This window comes from Varanus komodoensis, unplaced genomic scaffold (assembly GCF_004798865.1).
Source record: "Varanus komodoensis strain SLA01 unplaced genomic scaffold, ASM479886v1 scaffold6_2, whole genome shotgun sequence".
In the NCBI taxonomy this organism is placed as follows: domain Eukaryota; kingdom Metazoa; phylum Chordata; class Lepidosauria; order Squamata; family Varanidae; genus Varanus; species Varanus komodoensis.
The window spans coordinates 23,146,760-23,166,095 of NW_025336346.1; the positions used below are offsets into that span (position 1 = coordinate 23,146,760).

At 40.7% G+C, this 19,336-nt stretch overlaps 1 protein-coding gene across 12 annotated transcripts in view; it reads left to right on the forward strand.

Moving 5' to 3' along the window:
• The window catches only part of TMCC1 (transmembrane and coiled-coil domain family 1), a 135,355-nt gene that overhangs the window by 3,536 nt on the left and 112,483 nt on the right, over positions 1–19,336 (forward strand). For 3 of the 12 annotated variants that reach the window (XM_044451387.1, XM_044451390.1, XM_044451389.1), the window contains one exon: positions 1,150–11,063. In XM_044451387.1, coding sequence (XP_044307322.1) covers positions 10,515–11,063 — 549 coding nt within the window. In that variant the 5' untranslated portion in view covers positions 1,150–10,514. Of the gene's footprint in view, positions 1–1,149; positions 11,064–19,336 lie in introns of those variants that run through there. The other 9 variants (XM_044451395.1, XM_044451392.1, XM_044451391.1 and 6 more) reach the window with 8 other exon arrangements.

The following is a 19,336-nucleotide window of genomic DNA, read 5'->3' on the forward strand; positions in this document are numbered from 1 at the left end:
TCTCCCATGAAAATATTCTTATGTTTTCTTGACTTAATCTCAAGAAAATGTGTGGGATCAAGCTGTAAGGGAAATTTCTGCATTTCTGCTTAGAGGTGTTACGGTGAAAGCTGAAATGTTTAGCCCCATAAATAAGACTAGGCTTAGAATGCTGAATCTTTCATTTATCTTCATGCCATCATAGGGCTTCTCTACTATTGGCAAGACTGCCATAGCTGCTAGAAGACAGTAACAAACTTGTATTTCTACTAGTAACAACCAAAATGGTACCGGGGGGGGCGGGTGTACATCCATGTATTATGCAATTTGTAGTATCATAGAATCATAGAAATGATTTCTTCTCCTTTTTGTAAATAACGTGGATTTTGGATTATAAGCACTATTTGTAGCAGATCCTGAGTTGGTTTAGCCAACCATCAACTTGTTATGGTCCCATCACAAGTTCTTCCTTCTGTGTGAGGAAACACTATGGTAATAGTTATTTTGAAGCTGACCTACAAACTTGACTACATCTCTGTAAACATGGAAAAGGGGAAGACACTGCTACTTTGACTGCTTTCACAGCTCTTTATATGTAAAGCAAAACTTTAATTTCGAAACCTCATTTTAGCAAGGTAGCAATATCTAGTACTTTAGGAAATATGTCTTAATATTTGATCAGATCTTGTCAGTTTCTAAATGTTGTCACCACTGATATTTAAGATAGTTAAACTTGACAACTAGATTACAGTAGTTCAGTTCCGCATCTCATGTCTGTCCATAAGGAGAGAGGCTAGAAGCTTTGATTATTGGAAGCATTATATGTAATTTCTTTGCCTTCCTGTAGGAGAGCTTCCTCTAGCAGGGTATTAAAAAAAACATGGTGAAGAAATAGAATGTGATATGACAGCTTTTCTTACCCTAGAAGGAGTGCCAAAATGCCTAATGACATGTGGTTGTTGCTAAATACAAATAACTAAAACATAAAGAACACTGGAGATGAAATTAGTTGAATATGCACATGTGCAGTGAAGCATTGCAGTTCTGCTGCTTGCGTAATAGTGAATAAATTGACCTCACTTCAACTTAAGATACATAGTTCCAAAGGTTTTTTTTAAACAGTAGTTTTCTGTAAATATAAATATTCTTATTATTTCTCTTGTGTGGCAGGTGATGTGTTGCCTGTGTAGAGCTTGGGATATTGAAGCACAGTGGAGAAGTGACTTACTCCTGACAGAAGTATATCAGAATTAATTGGGGTTGGCCCCTCCTGTGGAATTGTCAGAAAAAAATACTTTGTATTAATAAAGTATACCGGTTTGCTTTTGATGTGTCAGAATGCTTTACAAACTTCAGTGATTTCAGGGTTACCGATACAGTCTTGAAATAATAAAACATTTTCACATTGGATAAATGTGCTCTAAAATTGAATGTGGTATCAGTTAATATAATCTTGCCCAGGAGCATTAAACATGCAGCAAAGGTTTTAGTTTATTCTCTCCATTCAAAACAAGATTACTCTTTATTTTTAAAATATTTCTATCCATCTTTTGGTCTCAAATCTGCAAAGTGGTTAAAGAAATAGACATGAAGCTTGGATCAGACATATTGTGAAAAAGAATAGGCACAAATTTCCTTCTATCACTTTTCCAGTGTAGTCTCCATTGGTTCTCCCCATGAATGGAGCTAACATTCTGGATTAAACCTTAAGGGCAAATAAAAATAAAGACACAACAGGATAATTTTTCATCTCTCACTGTCTGTCTCTCTCTCAGTGGAGCAAAATTACAGATGAGATCTAGAGCTCTGATTAATCAGCCTAGATTTTGTTGAAAATGCAGAGTCTTTGATGTTTGCCAAAGGGAAAGAAGCAATGAAACTAGGCACTGTAGCTGTGACAAACTTCCTTCATAGGTGGCTGCCATTGCAGTATTCAAGTTTCTTCAGAATGTATACACCGCTGCTTGTTGATCTTTCTTAAAATTCTTATAGACATGTTAGCCTTTCCTATTTCATACTTTGGTTCTGAAGACTGCTTCTGTAAATTGTTTAATGTTGAATGTGGATGAAGCTTCTTGATGGTTTTAAAATAGCATTTTCAACCTCAGTCTGGACTGGGTCTACATTTGTAAAATATATTTAACTCAGACTTGTTTCAGTTTTGACTGAATGTATGCAATATCCAAATTTTAAGGCTAAGTGTATCGCTTCCCTCCTGCCTTCTCTAAAGCACTTACAATTTATTGCAGTGATAACAGGGGTAAACAGCCTCGCCCCTTTCAGTTGATTTGGACTACAGTTTCCCTAATCCCTGTTAATTGGCCATCCTGAGAATTATTCAAAATATTTGAAAGACACCAGACTGCCTATCCCATGACCTAAGTTTGAATGCAATCATAATTTGTGTCATAGTAAAACTCAAAACTTTTATGTTATACATGTTTATCCTAACACTCAGCTATATGGATCAAATTCCTGTTGATTGTTCTCCAGTTTGAAATATTAAAGTGTTTGGCATATGTGTGATCAGCATTCAGCAAACCAAGCACCCAAACAAAAATGCCTTGTTGATACATGCACTAAGCTGGTGTGCCTTAGTTGCTGTAGCACAAGGAAATCCTTGTCCCTTAAGGATGGGGTATGTTCTGGTGACCACACCTTTTTTATTTAGCTATCAAGATTATCCAGAATTTGTTTGCACCTGGAAACAAATGCATGTGAAGAATTTTAAAGCAATTATGGCCTGCAGTACCTTAAATACCCATTGAACTTAAAGCTTTACAGAGTTATATGAGGCAACATTTTAAATTGCATCCTCCTCCTCGAGTTGAACCAAGAACAATATGTTACTTGCAACCAAATGAGAGAAGGATTGAGCTTTAGAAAACTATGCTTCCAGATTTATCGTGTGCATGGGATTACAGCCCTTGATTTGAGGCACAGAGCTGCTTTATAAAATGCTGCTGCTGCTGCTGTAAGGCCATAGTAAGAGAACTGAAGTAGGAGCATTAGTGCAGCTTTGTTGGGCGGTTTCCTCTTCTTTGAGTGAAGCTGTAATAGCAAATGATCAGGACGTTTCTACCTATATTTTAGACTTAAATGTCCACTAGGATTAGTCCATGTCAAAAAGCATGGCTTAAAAAAAAACACTCTAGAACAACTGATAGGAGGCTTTTGCAATGACATATCCAACTGTTGCCAAACTTGACCTTATCAAATATAGTTAGAGGTAAATGAAGAATGTGAACTCAAGATATACCCAGATGAAATTACATGGATACATGATATTTTCTAACTGAAATACTAATGCTTCAAGGGGACATGAAGAATAGTATTCCGATGGGTTTTTTCCCTAAATCTGTTTTAATTTGTATTTAACCTTTGGCTATAGAGATTATATATTGAAGTACTTGAATGTTGGGAGTTGTGTTGTCTGCGTAACAATGATCTGATAGCTCTACAAAGGTAAAGGGATTATTGGTGTTACTACTTTTTAAACAAGAACTATTTAATGTCTAGTCTTTGCTTCCTAAATATGGTCAGTTTCTCAGTGCGTGAAAGCATAAATAATTTATATGTGAACTTGAATGTTCCCAGGAGGCTTTTTTCTTACACAGAGAGCTTTACTGAGTGAGCTTTCTCATCAATGATTCCTTGCTTGAAGTAGTGAACCTTTCAACTGGAAATAAATTGCATACATGTGTGCACACACCCCAAATATGCATATGCAGGTTGTTTATGAGATCAGTTTCTTTTTTGTTGCAAATCTGTTCAAGAAAATTGCTTCTGAAGAAATGGGCATTTCATTGTTGCATAGTAACATATAGAGAGCTGTCTTTTAGTTTTTTAGACAGCCCCTGGGATGCCATGGAAAGCTATGGATATCCTCTAAGCCTATAAAAAGAGCTACGGGCATGGAGAAGGAGATCTGATTGTGCATCTTCCCTCCCTCACTGCTTCCATAAAGCTTTCCTCATAAGTCAGCCTCATAAGAAAAGTTGGAGAGGGAGAAAAGGGGTGTATTATTGGGAGGAGTTTGGTGAGGCCAGTATATGCAGTATTTTATAGCTTTTTCAGTTCCCTTCCCCTCCACCAAAAGATAAATCAGGTAGACTGTGTCTGCGGTTCATTTAGCTGCTTTTTATTTTAAATGGAAAACTGAGGAAAAATCATTCCCCTATGTCCTGCATACATTTAGAGCTCCTGTTCTGTTGGCCCTTGCTCTATAATTTTAAGACATCTATGGAATGGAGAACTAGAAGACTTGTTGTTTTCAGGGGTGCTGCTTGCTTTCTGTGAAGTATTAACAGATTGATCTGAAGATTACTGAATAAATTGTAGTGACTGTTCTTAGTTTAGGCCATGTTGCTTTCTTCTCATCAGGAACTGGATAATCCCAACATAACTGAAGTTTTGTGACCCAAATAAACAATGTTATTAAGACAGGATGTTGTCGAAAAGTATATTCTTTACTAAGAAGAAATTATTGCTAATTTTCAGTATGAGTGGCCAGTAATGAATTTCAAATTCATCTGTGGATTGTGCAGAAGCAATTGCATAAAGTATTTCAGTGACTGTGAAATAAAACAGTGATTAGCATAGCAGTTGGATTTTCTTGAATTTTTACTTGAGTTGTGTGAGCTTTTGCTTAGAAGGAAATGCTTGGTATAGTATACACGTTTGCAAACAGTAAAGGCTACTTTTTATGCTCTCCAGCATTGATCAACACCAAATTTGGCTGCAACATAAGGTGTACCTTAGCCATGCTATAAAGTGAGGTATTGGTAAATTCTTTTTTAAACTAAATATTCACAACTCACAAAATACAGGGAAAGAAAAGATGCCATCATTTGAAAGTAAGAGCACTTTTGTCAATATCCTGAAAATGTTTAAATGCTGAATAAATTCAGTTGCTTCAAGTGGGATTGGCAATGAAATATCATGCGGCCCTACCTCTGAATAGAATTGCTCCTATTTAGAGTTCCTAGCCTTGAAACATTTCAATCCATCATTCTGCTGTGTGTGTTTTTTTCCAATTGACATTTAACATTCTGAGACTACTAAACATGATAAGATAATCTGGGCTGTTTGAGCTTTTCACTTCTTAAAGCAGCCTTTTCCATCCCCCACACATGTAGATCCTAATTACTGCTTGCTAGTACAAAGGAAAAGTGGCAGTATGCTGATGAACTCTGGCAGTGCGATTAAAGTGGAGGCAGTGGTATTCCTGCTGCCCTGGTGCAGTTCCATTTCAAATCACTGTTCCCCCTTTGCTCTAGTGAGCAGTATATTTGGCTTACACTAGCAGAACATAATTAGCACTGGGACACTACCCATAATATTTTGGACTACAGCTTCCATCAGCTCCGGCCAACATGGGCAGTGGCCAAGAATGCTTGGAGTTGAAGTCCAAAGCATCTGAAGGTCACCAGACTGCTTTAGGATTATTGCTGTTGCTTTAAATTACTACAAGTCTGGAGGTTTCCCCAGTCATCCTGCTACCTTTCTCTTGTTTCTCCGTGGCCACTTCTTGGCTCCTGTTGTTACCTGAACCATATTTTTGGTTGGGCTTATGCCACCACTAAAGACCACTGTGCTACCATAACCAGTCAGGTAAAACACTGAGCTGCCTGTCAGTTGTCTCCAGAGAGATACAGTGCAAGCCCATGCATGCTGTAGGTCAGCATGATATGTTTTGTTTTATGGAACCATCATGACAAAGTGAGTTCATTTTTATTCACAGGAACAACATATACTATGTTTTAGGGGTAGCCTTGTGAACCCTCATATCTTCATATGCACAGATTCTAATTGCACTGATAGAATGTTAGATTAAAGAATTAAGATTTCAGTCCCTTAATAAAATTCACTGAAACCTCAATAAGGTGTTCTTCAATAAGTTATATGTTTCAGAAATCTGGAATAGTTCAGGCTAAATTTAATTATATGCAACATATGTAACTGGACATGTAGCTAGTGCCATGTATGGAATTCCATTCTTATTACTACCTGCTTCATTCTGTTGTACTCTTATGTCCATTCATCACTGGGTAGTTTGCTAACTTCTTTTAAACTCAAAACATATATCAAATGCACTGGTGGCAGCTAAGGGCAACTATATAAATTCAGTGTTATTTTAAGAACTTCCTCCTGCAAAGAAAAAACTAAGCATATTAGTCTGGAAAGCATCCTGTACATGACACAGTAAAGATAGCTTGTCAAAGCAGGTGGGTGCAAGACAAAAATAAAGTACAGTGATTGTGCTGGGTCTATCAAATCAGTATTTTGACATTTTAGGAGGTAATTTTTTTCATGTCTGAAGCGAATATGACTGTAAACTTTGGCCGGACAAATTGTGAATATGGCAGTGAGCAAAACACAGAAATAAAAACAATACGGCCTGTGTGGACTGGGAATATCCATCTGTGTTTGTGGTCTCTTACTATTTGGAGAGAAACTTAAGTGTTGCAGGTGGACATAAACAGGATCGAGATTTCTGAGAGAAAGGGAATCCTTGCAGCATCTGAACTGTATATGCATAGTCCCTGGTTACCCACAGAAGGCCCTATGCAGCCATAAGGGCTGTAGAACCTGTGCACTCTGACACACAGGCTCCCCCGTTCACCTGCATCTACATCTATACAGGATCTCATTTCGAGGATTTCCAGACCCACAGAAGCAGATTTTCCAGGATTTCAGGGAAGTTGAGGAAAGGAAAAAGTGGGGAAACTGTTCTGTGAACTCTGCTTCTATCCTGCAAATACAATTAACTTCCAAGCCAAAGTATGGATAAAATGAAAGAATCTAGATTAGTGGGCCCTGAGTAAGAGAGGTGTTGCCACATCCATATTTTTCCATTGAGGTTTCAGTTAAAATACTGAGTGTGTTAAATTCTCTTTATTGAATAACTTGTTTGCTAGCACTGTCCTGATGCTGTACGTAGCCTTATGTCTCTAGATATGTGCTGCAAGCTTAGCAGAAATTCTGCTTTTCCTTAGAGGAGAAAATGCTATTGTAGACAATGCTTTATTCTAGTATTTCTCATGAAATAACCAAGTGCTGCTAGGAGAATGGTTGGGCATTATCTGTTTTTTTGTGGGGAAGCATTTGTAGAATGATGGGGGGGGGTTTCTTCCCATATTGTTACAGCTGTATTTGTTAGTGCTAAAACTGAATAAATGATTGCTTCAGAAAACAGCTTGAAAGAGAAAATACTTAAAAGGAGAGGCAGTTTTGTATTTGCCATTATGGTTTATCAGTGAAACTTCACTACAGCACATCTGTTTTTGAATAATTTGGGTATGTGGAAGGTTCACCTTGCAATATCCAGATGTTGGCTGCACCAGTTTTTAATGCTAGTTCTTCATGTCCACAGAGACAGAATAGGAGCAGACCCATGGAAACTGTGATTCAGCAGAATGTGGATGGCAGCAGGTGCATGGAAGTCATTGTATTTCTCTGCTTGGTTGCGGTTGGTGATACTGAAGCCAGCCATAACTTGGAGCTTAACACAGTGTTTGGCTTAAAGATGCTCGATATATTGCATTCTCTTATTGTATAAGTTTCTGTTGTAACATTGCCTGACTTTTTCTTTCCCAAGCTGCTGTTTGACAGAGGAGCCCCACCAGCCAATCATGTTTAAGGATAAGTGGTGGAGGTAAGTACCTTCTTTCCTATTTTAAAGTATTTTTTTCATTCTTGAAAGTCTCATAAATGGTATTCCAGTTGAAAGAATACTAGTTTTAATGTTCATAAATATGTTGCCCATTGGCTATACGGAGTTCTTCAGTTTGTTCCATCTTCTGGATTAAATAGAATGTATGCTGCTTATTAAAATAAACTTGCACATATTGTGGTATGAAACTTGCTGTCTGTGTTGTTACCGTAATAGAATATTGTAAAACATTCTACAGAAAAAAGTTCTGTACCAAAAATATTACAATATTCAGAATGTGAGGGGAAAAGTAGGTAAACGCAAATATTCTGAGAACATGAGAGTAGTTCTGACTCACACTAGAAATAATTTGCAGAAGCTGGCTTTGGTTGCCATTTGGTTCATTACCTACAAATGCAGTGCATTTTCTTCCAGCATGTGGTGACTCTTGAAATAACTGCATAGTGAGAGCCTTGTAGAAAAATGTTACATGGAAAGAACTGTAACATTGACCACAGGATCTATTGTGCTTTCTCTCAGGCTGGCAATTTGCACTTGGTTAATCTCTGGTACGTATGGGGAGAGTTTTAGACATATATATGTGATTACTACTCAGGCATTAAAACCTTCACCTTACTTGAGACCTATTACCTTTAGCAATTTTTTTAATTAGGGGGGTTAAAACATTTCTCTCCAATTATGAGGAGGAAATCTGCCAGTTTTAGAAGTTTAATAGTATTAGATTTGGATTAGGAAGTCTGCATGATCACAAACATAGAGGCTCATGAAGCCCATGTTGCAACTGAATGCTACCATTTGAGAACTCTCAAATCTTTCTAATGCCCCATGCATAATACCAATCATGAAATCAAGAATAGTTAGTTTGTGGATGATGCCCTGTTTACATTTGATGGTAAACTGATGCTGAATTTGATATAGAAACAGGGAGTCAGAAGGGGTCTCCCAGGCCATCTAGTCTGACCCCTCGTTCCAGCCAGCTCTGCTCATGTAATCCCCAAAATGTGGCTGTCCAATCCTTCCTTGAACACCTTCACCAATGGGCCTCAATCACCTCCCTTGGAAGTCCATTCCATATCTTGAAGATCAGCGTATCCAACCTACGAACTACATAATTCTGCATTACTGAGATTTCCTTAGACTTGAACTGATACTTTTGGATGCTGCATACACAGGTCTAAATCAGGCTATCAAGTGAGTTCAGGGATTTTCTATAGAGTTATAGAAATTCTCAAAATTAGTGATAGCCTTTGAAAAGTACATAGATATGGAACCCTGCTTTGTGCATTGCAGTGTAATTTTAATATAGTTTAATCATCTTACATAGCTTATGATGTGGTCCCATGAATCACATAACATCTGAATCTCTCTGCACTTCTTCAGCTTCTCCTTCCTGGGTTTTGGGCTCATGAATGGGGATACTAGTAGTATCTATTTTAGGATTGAGTTCGTTTCAGTATATCCAAATCAATGGGGGAAAGTGTTCTATATTTGGGGTTATTTTTCTTGATCCACGGTTGTCTTTTTTCTCCTTATTTGTGCCTTTGTAAAATGAATGTAATGTTTATTATAATTAAACATTAATAACCATACAAAATGGGTCATGGAAGTAACTGCTTATTGTTAGCTCTGTGCTTCACAGAATTATATCACTATTCATCAAGAAGATGGTGTATATTTACGTAAATTACTGATACGAATAAATGTTAGAGGTTTTGGTTGCAGATTTAACCTCCCAAATATTTACTACCCCCTCACTTTTTATTGCACAACGTGCCCAGAATGGGTGGCAAAGGGGCCACTATTTCTGTATTGGTAAAATTTTGTTTTATCAGTAATGTCAAGGCCTAATGTTTGAAATATGGTCTAGATCTTTTTCTCATCAGTTTGGGAAATCTGGTCTAAAAGTTTCTCACAAAACAGGAATTCTGAACTAGATCCAATATGTGTGGGCATCACAGAGATCTGCTGGATATTTTCTCCAATTTAAATATGTTCAAATGTTAAAAGACTTATTTTAAGAGTGCTGCTTCTGCCAAGACTGAAAATTTAATTGTATGAGCTGGTTTTCATCTTGCACAGCTTTTGCATGTCATCCCTCTCACCACATGTGAAATCCTTCTGCACTTACTGTTATCCTCAGATAATAGTTCCCTTCTAGGGGTGTTGCTTTAGATTCTCTTGCCTACTTCCCTGCTTTCATTCTTGCAGTGTATAATGGCTTCCCTGTTCCTCCTATATGAAGTTATATACTTCAGGGATCAAGTTTTAATATCTGCTCATATAACACTAAACTAGGTTTAGTTTTGTTATTCTACCATTTGCTGTTGCTTAAGTCTAAACATGACTTTTAAGGCATTTTAGCTCAGAGAGCTTTTGTTTGCATTCTTGGTACCCATAAGATCTTTTAGCCCTGACGACATGGCATACTGTCTCTGCTCAAAAGCAGATATTGTGCGTTTTTCTAAAACGTTTGTGGTAATGAGTATTTAATTGGAAATATAGAGCTGTGTGTCAGGTTACATTGGTCTTGCTTTGAATACCATGGTGATGAGTGCTATATTGAGCATAATGGGTTGCAAGGCACTTCTGTAATTTGAGTTAAGGAAGAATAAACTAATTGCATGTTTTCACGTGGATTATCTTAATCTGTGCATGATTTTGTAATTTTTTGGTTTTTTTGTTTTAACATTAGATAAGCATGAGACCAGCGTGGCACAGCTGCATGTGTATTCACTCTTGAAGCAATTGCACACTTTATTGGCTGACAATCTTGGCATTTTTTAGCAAAACAAAAAACAAAATTTAAAGACACAGGACATCTGTGTTTGATTTGTCAAATAAACTCGTTGGGTGTCATCTGATGGAGCCATCTGCTGGTGAACAACTCTATGATGACCCCGACCTTGGAGTCAAGTCTCAAGATCCAGAGGCCAAAAGGCAACATGAATCAGAGCAAAAACTGTCAAAAATTACCCACAATGCCTTTGAGAACATTAATGTGATTGGTCAAGGCTTGAAGCACCTCTTCCAGCATCAGCGTAGGAGGTCTTCAGTGTCTCCCCATGATGTTCAGCAAGTTCAGTTTGATATGGAGCCTGAAATGGAATTGGAAAACCAAAACACCTGTGCTGAAATTGATGGTGTCTGTACCCACCCTACAGCTCTAAACAGAGTTCTCCAGCAGATCAGAGTGCCACCTAAAATGAAGAGAGGAACAAGCCTCCATAGCAAGCGGGGCAAGTCAGATCCACCGAAAGGAAGCCCCCAGATCAACAGAAAGTCTGTTCAGGATATTCATTCAGGTCGACCCAGATCCTCATCAACTACTGATGCCCCTACTAATTTGACAGTGCTGGAGATGGCTGCTTCTGTTTGCCAAGCAGGTGAAGAGGTTGCATCGGCTGAGCGGGTGAGTGCTGTTTATAGTAAAGCATGTCAGATTCTAAACTGCCCCTTTAAAAACAAAACTGACTGGTCAGAGTAGGTGCCAGGCTAAATCTCTCTTCTCTTCTCTTCATTCCTTATTTTTGAAAGCCCAGCAGCTGAATAAAGGAGTACTCAAAAAATATAAAACATATTACTGGCTTGTCAATAAAAGCAGATGACAGGAATTACCACTTTAATACAGCTTGTGACAATTGAGAGCAGTAGATGCTAACTTGCAGTTTTATTTTTGGAAGCTATTTAGCTTGTGGAAATGGTGGAAACTCCTCAGGTAGACTCCTTTGAAGGTAGAAAAGTATTCCAAGCATTGATTAGGTTTTTTTGCTCCCGTAAATCTAGCATTGGATTGAATTTAAGATAGATTGGTCTATATAAGGTATCCTAGAAGTACTGCTGTAATATGAAATTCCAGCTGTGCTGGTTACTGCTGTTAGCCTTGGTGAGAGAATTTTTGATGATAAAGCAGCGTGTGTATTGTGCTGGCTTTGTAATGCATTCTCCTGAATAACTCACTTAGTGGATCAATGGATCAAAGAGAAATACCCAATTAGACTTGTATTTTGTTGTTGTTGCTGTTGAATTCCTAGTTGAAAGGCTGACTTTATACACCTTAGAATCCAAACCAATTTCAGAAACCACTTTCTGATTTTACTTAGACATTTTTAGCTTAAAACAATTGTTAATAATGTACTGGGTGTTCACATAATCTGATTAAAATGGTGATTTAGGTTCAAATTCTGTTTTGTTCTTTATTAAAATGATAATGTAATTTTGTGCATTTTTGTGTACCATGTTGGAAAGTATGCTATTCAGAAGATGGAGAAAAGCTTTATTTAGCATCTATTAAATATAATACTGTTTGTTGTAATTATTTTATCATATTAACTTGGATCTCCACATACAAAGCTTTTAGACTGATGAGAAGAGGTGCCTAGAAAGATTTCTGTGACTATTAGTAATAGTGTGAATGATTCTTATATTATTGCTGAAATTGAAGAATTTAACTGCTGTGGATGACTGTAACAACATTATGGCTATGTTCAATTCTACTAGGTACAGTTAATGAGTAGGGCTTTCCAAGCTTGTAGTTCTAGATCTATATTCGAAGGTACAAAGGGATTTCATGTTGCACAGATGTAGATGAGGCTTCTGGCAATTGTTGGCTGGAGTGCAGTGATGGCTTGGAATGCTCATGTGGTGTAGTGGTTAAGAGCGTGGGACTAGACTCAGGCGATGTGGGTTCTAGTCCCTGCTCGGCCATGGAGCCAACTGGGTGACTTTGGGCCAGTCACAGACTCTTAGCCCAGCCTACCTCACAGGGTTGTTGTTGTGGGGATAAGATGGAGGAGGAGATGTAAGCTGCCTTGAGCCCTTTGTAGAAAAAGGCAGGATATAAATCGAAAAATAAAATAAATAAATAAGTGCTTGGAGAATGAGATCAAGTATTTTTAGACTATCAATGAGGGAAGTAAAAGTTATTATGGTGGGATCTAAAACTTTAAAAAAATTTCTAGATACTAGGATCTGTGCAAAACAAACAGCAAATGTAATGATATTATGGTTAAAGGGCAGGGTGCAGAGAGACAAGGTCAGCATTGGCCTTCAGTCTAGGTGGAAAAAAGAGCTCAGGAAACAGGCAAAGAAGATAATGAACTCAGGACACTTAAATGTCAGAAGAATAGACGATACTGTGTGTTGATGATAACCGGGATGGCTGATTGAAGCAACACTGGCTGATGACAGAAATGTATGTGATAGCCAGTTCTGTGGGGTTTTGTTTTGTTTTGTTTGTTTTTTGTTTTGTCCCTAAAAACAAGTGTGGGAGGCTGAAATGGGAACAAAGGAGCAGCACTGAGAGATGATGCTGTTTATCATCATGTTGTTTCTGAGCTGAACTGGGACTCTGGAGATCTGGGTTCTAGTCTCAGCTCACCATGAAGCTTAGTGGATGGCTTTGTGAAAGTCGTAGATTCTCAACCTAATCTATTTACATGGTGGTTGTTAGGATAACATGGAGATGGGGAGAACCTTGTAAGATGCCTTGGGTTCCTTACAATAAGAAGAAAGGAAGGGTATAAATGTAATTTAGTAATAGTAGTAGTAGTTTGTCTAAAATCTCCAGAGCTTCAAATTGCATCAGAATCTATGACTGGCCCAAAGTTAGCCTCTAAACTTCATGGGTGTATTGGGACCACAACCCAGATCTCCAGAGTCTCAGTCTAACTCAGAAAGATTAACAACATAATTTCCATTGCTGCTCCTCTGTTCCCATTCCAGCCCCCCATGGTTGCTTTTCATAAACTTTTTCAGGCTACCCTACCTCTTTGGTAACACGATAGAGAGTATAAATGCAGTAAAAACACCCTTTTAATTTTCCTTACTACTGCTGCAACTATTTAAACGTGACTAAATTAGTTTGATTGAGGAAGGATCTTTACAGACAATGTGGAAAGTGAACAGTTGTTGATGCGCCTGCACATTATATTTTCCCAGCTCTCAAAGGCTAGATTGAATTACTGGTAGCAGGGAGCTACTCTTTTCCCTCCCCTCTAGTATATCCATTTCAGCTCTGAGTCATAATCTGGAATGTGCTTTCATGATCTATTAGTTAGGTCTTATGGTACCATTAGTTACAATCAGTGCAGCATAGTCTTCTGCCCACCCCACCCCCAGTGAGAAGGTGCAATGGGGACCAGAGTTGTATGCTATAAAATTAAATACCTAGTAGTGGTGACCTCTTAGCTTTACTGTAAAGCCACTACTTTCCTAGCCCTTTTAATAGTGTATTGTGTGTTTGGAGAAATGTTTGGTTTATTTGGAATCCCTAACATAGCTGTCTAGGACCATGGGTCTTAATAGTGCTTTGTTAGTCAGTCTTACAATATTCAAATATACCAGCCAAAAGATCCTTGAAAGTACACTTATAATTAAACATTAGACATAATTGCAATGTATTTTGCTGAAAGGCTTTTTCTTGCCTAAGAATGAGTAATATTACTAGGCCTACTCTGCTAAAGAAATCTGGTGATGTCCAGATCTTATGACTGTAATTTCCAAGTCTAAAAACCAGACACAGCAACAATTTTTAAGAATACTTGCATCTGTGCTTCAGATAAGTATCTTCAAATTCTGTCATTCATTTCTACTTGTATTAAAACTTTTTTGTCCAGTGATTTGTATTCTTGTGTAATTATGTTTGATTCCTGCCTTGTATCTGAAGATTTGAATATCTGATAGTGCCAAGAAGCTGAGAAAGAACCAAATGGCCCTATTATAAAAGCTCAAAAGAAGCAGAATACCTTCAAGCTGAAATACAATTTTCAAAATTAGTCCTGTGTACTGAATATACACATGTAATTGTATATGCTTGAATATTTTTTATTCTTTTTATAATACTTAGTTTCATAGCTCTATTTTTCAAATCCTAACTAATTATTGAATGAGCAAATCATGTTCATATGTTTTGGATAGTACATCTAAAACTTCATATGTTCCTTGATAGAGTATGAGAGACCATTCCTCCAAAATGAGGAGAGAGACAGCTGCAGGGTACAGAGTACTTATTTTATTATTTTATTTATTTTATTAGAACATTTCTATGCCGCCCCTTGCCGAAGCCTCGGGGCGGCTTACAACACAATAAAATACAATACAATACAAAAATAAAAATATAAAATTAAAATTAACAATATAAAATAAATAAAAAATATAAAAGATATAAAAGAAGTTATAAAAGAAAAGAAGTCGCCCTGGCCAGATAAATAAGTAAATATTGTTAACAATTAAAATGACGTTTAAATAAAAAGGTCTTCACCTGGCGCCAAAAACAAATAACGACGGCGCCAGGCGGACCTCTGCGGTGGCGCCCAATCTATGGAATGTGCTCCCCAGAGAGGTCCGCCTGGCGCCAAAAACAAATAACGACGGCGCCAGGCGGACCTCTCTGGGGAGCACATTCCATAGATTGGGCGCCACCGCAGAGAAAGCCCTCCTCCAAGTACCTACCCTCCTAATTTCTTTCACGGAGGGTTCCCGGAGAAGGGCCTCTCCCGCAGATCTCAAGGGGCGCTCGGGCATATATGGATGTAAGTACTCCTTCAGGTAACCAGGACCCAAGCCGTTTAGGGCTTTATAGGTCATAACCAACATCTTGAATTGGGCCCGGACTTCAATGGGAAGCCAGTGAAGCTGACGGAGGACTGGAGTCATGTGAACATAACGCCCCGTCCCCATCAGCAACCTGGCAGCTCTATTTTGAACCAATTGAAGTATCCGGACCATCTTCAAGGGAAGCCCCACGTAAAGCGCGTTACAGTAGTCAAGGTGGGAAGTCACCAGCACGTGTGTCACCGTCACCAGGCAGTCGTACTCCAGGTAGGGACGCAGCTGATTAATCAGCCGAAGCTGAAGGAAAGCGCTCCTCGCCACCGCTGTCACCTGAGCTTCCAATGAAAGCTCCGGGTCGAGGAGTACTCCTAAGCTGCGGACCTTGTCCCTAAGAGGGAGTGCAACCCCATTCAGGACCAGGTTAAATCCGCCCTCTCCGAAGCCCGATCCGCCAACCAACAGGACCTCCGTCTTGTCTGGATTGAGCTTCAGTTTATTGGCTCTCATCCATTCCATTACCTCGACCAAGCACCGGTTCAGCACAGCCACTGCCTCACCTGGATTAGTGGAAAACGAGAGGTAGAGCTGGGTATCATCAGCGTACTGATGATTCCGCAGTCCACACCTCCTGATGACCTCCCAGTGGTTTCATATAGATGTTAAACAGCAAAGGGGACAAAATGGAGCCCTGTGGTACTCCATGGCATAGCTGCCATGGCGCAGAGCCATAGTCCCCCAGCACTACCTTCTGGAATCGACCGTTGAGATAGGAGCGGAACCACTGCAAAGCAGTGCCTCCAACCCCCAATCCCGCTAGCCTATCCAGAAGGATACCATGGTCGATGGTATCGAAAGCCGCTGAGAGGTCCAGAAGAACCAACAGGGACGCACTCCCCCTGTCCTTCTCCCTGCACAGATCATCGTACAGGGCGACCAAGGCAGATTCAGTATTGTACCCAGGTCTGAAGCCGGACTGAAATGGGTCCAGATAATCAGTTTCATCCAAGAGTGCTTGGAGTTGTCCTGCCACCACCCGCTCTAACACCTTGCCCAGAAACGGGATGTTGGCCACAGGTCTATAGTTAGTGGCCATCTCTGGATCCAGTGACACTTTCTTCAGGACCGGTCGGACTACCGCCTCCTTTAAAGGGGCAGGCACCCGACCCTCCCTCAGAGAAGCGTTAACCACTTCCAAGATCCAGGTCCCAATCCCATGCTTGGAATTATTTATTAACCAAGACAGGCAAGGGTCCAATAGGCAAGTGGTGGGACGTACTCGTCCAAGCACCTTGTCGACATCATCAGGCCGCAATAACTGAAATTCATCCGATAATTCTGGACCAGACGGCAGCATTGACGTCTCCCCAGAAACCTCTGATTCATTAGTGGTGTCCAGCTCGTGACGAATCTGAGCGATTTTCTCCCTGAAATGCCTGGCAAAGTCGTCACAGCGGGCCTTTGAGGGTGGCATCGGATCTTCCTTAGGACCCGGGCGAACCAGGCCTTGCACCACTCGAAAAAGCTCTGCCGGACGGCATTGTGAGGAGGCAATGGAAGTGGAAACAAACTTCTTTTTCGCCGCCTTCACCGCCACAGCATAGGCCCGATAGTGGGCTCTCAAGTGTGTTCGGTCAGATTCATCCCGTGATCTCCTCCACCTATGCTCTAGCCTTCTCCCAGCCTGCTTCATCGCCCACAATTCAGGTGTATACCAAGGGGAAGAGCGGGCTCTGCCCGGTGGGAGAGGACGCTTAGGAGCGATCGTGTCCACAGCCCTGGTCATCTCCCCGTTCCACAGTTCGACCAGAGCCTCGACAGGAGCACCAGTCTTGTCAGCCGGAAACTCCCCCAGGGCTTTCAGGAATCCATCCGGATCCATCCGGCTCCGGGGGCGGACCCACACAATCGGGGCCGCACCCTTACAGAGGGAGAGGCCGCTCTCGAGCACAAACCTCACCAGGAAGTGATCTGACCATGACAGGGGAGTCAAACATAAATTCCTCACCCTCAGGTCACCCTCTTCCTGCCCCGTCAAGAAAACCAGGTCCAGGGTGTGTCCACGTTCATGGGTCGGGCAGGAGACATGTTGAGACAGCCCCATGGCCATCATGGAGGCCATGAAGTCCTGAGCCACCCCGGTCAGACAGACTCAGCATGGAGATTGAAGTCCCCCAGGGCCAACATCCTGGGGGTCCTCAACACCAGGTCCGAGATGGTCTCTGTCAGCTCAGACAGGGAGACTGTTGGGCAGAAGGGTGCATGGTACACCGACAGAATCCCCAATCTGTCTCGTTCGCCCAACACCAAGTAGAGGCACTCCAGCCCTGGCCTCGAAGGGACTGGAAGTCCTATGGGAGAGATGGAGGCTCGGTAAACCGAAGTGACCCCCCTCCCCTCCCCTCCCCTCTGGGCGTGAACAGTGCTGAACCAGATACCCGGGCGGGCACAGTTGAGAGAGGGCAACATCCCCCCCCCCTCGCCCAGGTCTCCGTTAGGCAAGCCAGGTCGGCCCCCTCCTCCACAATCAAGTCATGGATGAGGGAAGATTTATTATTGACCGACCTGGCATTGAGCAGCAGCACCGTCAGGACTGAGGGGCGGTTGACAAGGCTACCTGGCACCCTCTGGCTGGGGGAAGAACCAGAAAGAGGGACAGGTGTCAGCCATCTGTCCCTCCTTGCATATTTTATATACATAAGAACATTGAAAAACTAATTTCCAAAAAGTGATCTGTTGGGTAGTCCTTGTGTCAGTCTCAGTTGGTGCATTAACCTTTCCATAAGCTGCTAGACCTATGCAACTGTCTATAGAAAGGGTGGCCAAACTGAGTCTCAGGCACCACATGTGGCTCTTTAAATATATTTTGTGTCTTACCACATGGGTGTCCATGGATGCTCCTCCTCCACTCCTGCTGCCCACTTGCCACTCACCTCCTGCTGCCGCCATCCACGGGCACCTGCTTGCGGCTCCCAAACATATGACATATACTTTACGTGGCTCTTCAGCTGAGCAAGTTTGGCCACCGCTGTATAGCACAGAGGTGCAGAACCTCAAGCTTGGAATTCCAGTCCAACCCGCAGGTTTTCAACTGAGAGCCATGCATCCTTGGCCATGACCCCATCCCCTTCCTCTTGACCTCCATTGGTTTGGTTGTTTCCCACATTTTGTGCCATTTTTTCCACATTCAACAAGGTTTAAATGGCTCTCCTAAGGCTTTCTTACATGAAGTGCTTTAAGCTGGAATATGTTGGTATTTTTCATTTTGCACTTTGCCACTGGCCTTGTGAAGCACATGGAATACAACCCCTGAATGCTTCTCCAAAATGAAAGTTGGCCTAAGGCTGGAAGAGCTTTTCCTCCTCTGGTGTAACCTGTGGCCATTTTCACTTTTTTACTAGCACCATTCATACACCAAGCTGTCAACAAGAAAGTAGTGGGTTTTGCACAGCATGAGGCAATGTGTAGGTTTTTTAGTAATAATAAGCTAACCTAGCAGTGTGTTGTGTTACATTTTCACATTCTGCAACAAACTAACATGCAAATCTTATTCCAGCACTCTTTAATCACAGAACAGGCCCATCACATTCTGGAAAGAATCTTTCCAGAATCTTTATACCCTCTCCGACACAAAAGTGATAACCTGCTGCTAATGTAATGACACTTGCTTGTAGCGCAGTATTACATGTAGATCAATTAGAATGAGGATTCCCATGCAGGAGCTGATCCTGTTTTATTCTGAGGGTGCCACATGCTCTGCTTGGGTCACCTCAGGAGAGCACCTTAAAGAGCAGTTGGTATGGCAGCACCCACCCTCTGGAATACTTCACCAACTGATACTAAACAGGCCCCCACAGTTCTGATGTTTGATGTCTTCTTAAAATTCATCTCTTAACAGAGGCTTTAGCTGAAGTGTGATCCAGCCAGCTATGTGCTGTGCATGATTTTATTGCTGATTAATTGTATTGTGTGGTTTTTATTGTTATATTTATAGTTGTTTATATGGCCAAATGCTTGCTGTATACTCACCATTGTGATACTTTTTTAGAAAGCTATATATAAATCTGAATAATAGATAAATTATTGATCATTGCATATCTGCATTTCATAGTAAGCACTTAAGAAGCAAATACA